The sequence below is a fragment of the Nansenia antarctica genome (genome assembly GCF_963989245.1).
Source record: "Nansenia antarctica genome assembly, chromosome: 1".
NCBI classification, from domain to species: Eukaryota; Metazoa; Chordata; class Actinopteri; order Argentiniformes; family Microstomatidae; genus Nansenia; species Nansenia antarctica.
The window spans coordinates 79,136,917-79,139,416 of NC_137674.1; the positions used below are offsets into that span (position 1 = coordinate 79,136,917).

General features: G+C 43.5%; 1 protein-coding gene across 2 annotated transcripts in view; it reads right to left on the minus strand.

Moving 5' to 3' along the window:
• Positions 1–1,715, minus strand: part of tpp2 (tripeptidyl peptidase 2) — a gene marked incomplete at its 5' end in the record, with an annotated part of 22,638 nt that extends 20,923 nt beyond the window's left edge. Inside the window, 3 exons of one of the 2 annotated variants that reach the window (XM_080536278.1) lie at positions 451–546; positions 654–782; positions 1,548–1,715. In XM_080536278.1, coding sequence (XP_080392404.1) covers positions 451–546; positions 654–782; positions 1,548–1,712 — 390 coding nt within the window. The remainder of the gene's footprint in view (positions 1–450; positions 547–653; positions 783–1,547) is intronic. The other variant, XM_080536277.1, reaches the window with a different exon arrangement.
• Between the last annotated feature and the right edge of the window lie 785 nt (positions 1,716–2,500).

The window sequence follows — 2,500 nt, forward strand, 5'->3', positions numbered from 1 at the left end:
CAGATGATTCCAGTATTCCCGCTTTTTGCAAGGCAAAGCACATCCAGAGGTGACTCCAGATGATTCCAGTATTCCCGCTTTTTGCAAGGCAAAGCACATCCAGAGGTGAAAACATGTTTCTTTGTTACACCAGACTATTTACAACAAAAGCCATCCTGCCCTGCTGCAGTTCAGCTCGCATTGACACGTCTCTTCAGCAATGAACAATATTCTTGTCAAATGTTATATTTTATAAAGTAAAAACATGAATAAGAAAATGTTAACATCAAAAGCGTAAATCATATAATTTATACACGTCAGTAAAACAATTGGCTACTGTTATTTACCTGTATTCTCTCTTTCAGAGCTGTTATTTACCTGTATTCTCTCTTTCAGAGCTGTTATTTACCTGTATTCTCTCTTTCAGAGCTGTTATTTACCTGTATTCTCTCTTTCAGAGCTGTTATTTACCTGTATTCTCTCTTTCAGAGCTTTAGGGAAGAACTCATAGCCATTTTTTAGTCCAATGTGGAACTTCCCTGGTGGATTGACCCAGGCAGGGGGGATCTGGGTGAGAGAGAGGGGGGGGGGGGGGTCAGGAGGCTTGGAGGGACTATTGGGTACAATACATACAAATCCAAGTTTGCATTAAGTGTGGAGGCGAGGAGGCGCACCTTCAGTGTTCTGCCAGAGAGTCCGGCCACGGTCCCATCCTTGACTTCCACCACGGCAGCCATGTTGACGTCACCACTACCTGTCGTATCGATGATGTCAATGATCTTCGGCTTCCCCTCTGTTGTGGTCTGTAGGACAGATGCAGAGGAGTGGGTAATATAAGATAAGAAATATTGTGACTATTGTAACACACTGTACACACAAACTAAATGTGTTAACACTCTGGGAACACCATGACATACACTTAATGCTGGTTTTAACTCCCTGGCTGGCAAATGTCACTGTTCTTTTTCTATACAGCTAGGCCAATATCAATCTAACATAGCATTACTTGTTCTAACTGATCGATAGTGGAGTGGTGATGTGTCTAACAGAAAGGAGTGGAAGGCAATAGTAGACTGGGCCTCTGACATTTGGGTGACACCTGTCAACAGATGCTTGCAGTGTGCAACCAAGTTCAACCATCCCAATGCTGCATACGGAACTATGGTGGCCCTTCAGTATTATTAGGAACCGACTTGTCACTGTATTTGTTGCTATGACTAAATGAAACATGATCTATTTTGGACTGGGGAGATGTAGAAATCACCAGTTAGTTAGCTCGATACATACCAGCTAACTGTCAGTGTCACCCAGTCATACTGGGACATTCTGTTCAGCCGGCCAGACAGCTACAGTACATTAGCTAATGTTACCCCACAGTCCATTCAAATGCCAAATGTCAAGAACATTCTAATTAGAACAGCCATTCAAAAGCAGGCCGACTATCTTGTAAACTGCCTCGGTAACTATATAAAGAGCTAGATAGAAGAATAGCCAAAGAAAGGTAACTACTACGCTACAAGTCTCAATGAGTGGGGCCTAACACACAGAAGGCACCGGGCTCGATTTACCTGCATCCCCGGGGCCCCTGGGTCCACGCCAGTGTCGAGGATAGCGATGAGAACACCCCGTCCATCGTACTCCGGGAATCTAGTCAGATAAGAGGCAGCACCAGTCTCTTTTTTGGGCAGTAACCCGTGAAAAGGGAACGGTTCTTCGGTAGAATGGGCAGCCATGATCTGACAGTGACAATGAAAACAATAGCAGCGAAAATGGGGAAGACCGCCGATGGAGTGTAAGAGACCGGGGAGGAGGACTTTAAAGAGACAGGACACGTTTCATACTTCAGAGACATCATTATGTCTAGTGCCAAACGGTGTTAATAACAAATAACACATATATTATTCATGTGCTGCTTTGATATTAAAGGTGGTCATGTTATCTTAATTGGGGGGGGGGGGGGGGGGAATAAAACTCAGTAGCCTATAGTGTAAAGTCCCATTCAAACAAGGCTGCCTTGCATTTATCTTTGATTAACAGATACACGCATACAGTATGTGTTTCTGTTACACTATCATCTCTTTGTTATCCCCTTTTTACAACAGTAATATAATGCAGAAAGGGCGTGGTGGATCTACCTAAGCTTGAGGAAAGTGGGAGATTCTGACCATAGTGCTGACTGCTGAGTCTGTTAGGTACCTGGATCATCTGTGAGATTACCTTAGCAAGAGAAATGCCCCAAGTCTAATACCTAGTCCAATATATCACAAGTCAGCACCGCATTATATTTGACACTAGGGGGCAGTAGAGGACTTTTTAACAAGTGGCGTCTCTAGATCAGCGGTAGGCCTGCATGGATGGACATGCAGGTCCTTGTTTTATTTTCTCCCTGGTAGTGACGCGATCAATAATGTCATTGATTGTCCATACCACTCATTTGGCTAAGTGCCTCAAGTCTGAATCATTCTGTTATTTTGACTTTTGAGTGGAGTCGGATTAAATAAAAAAGGATTGAAAAGAATTG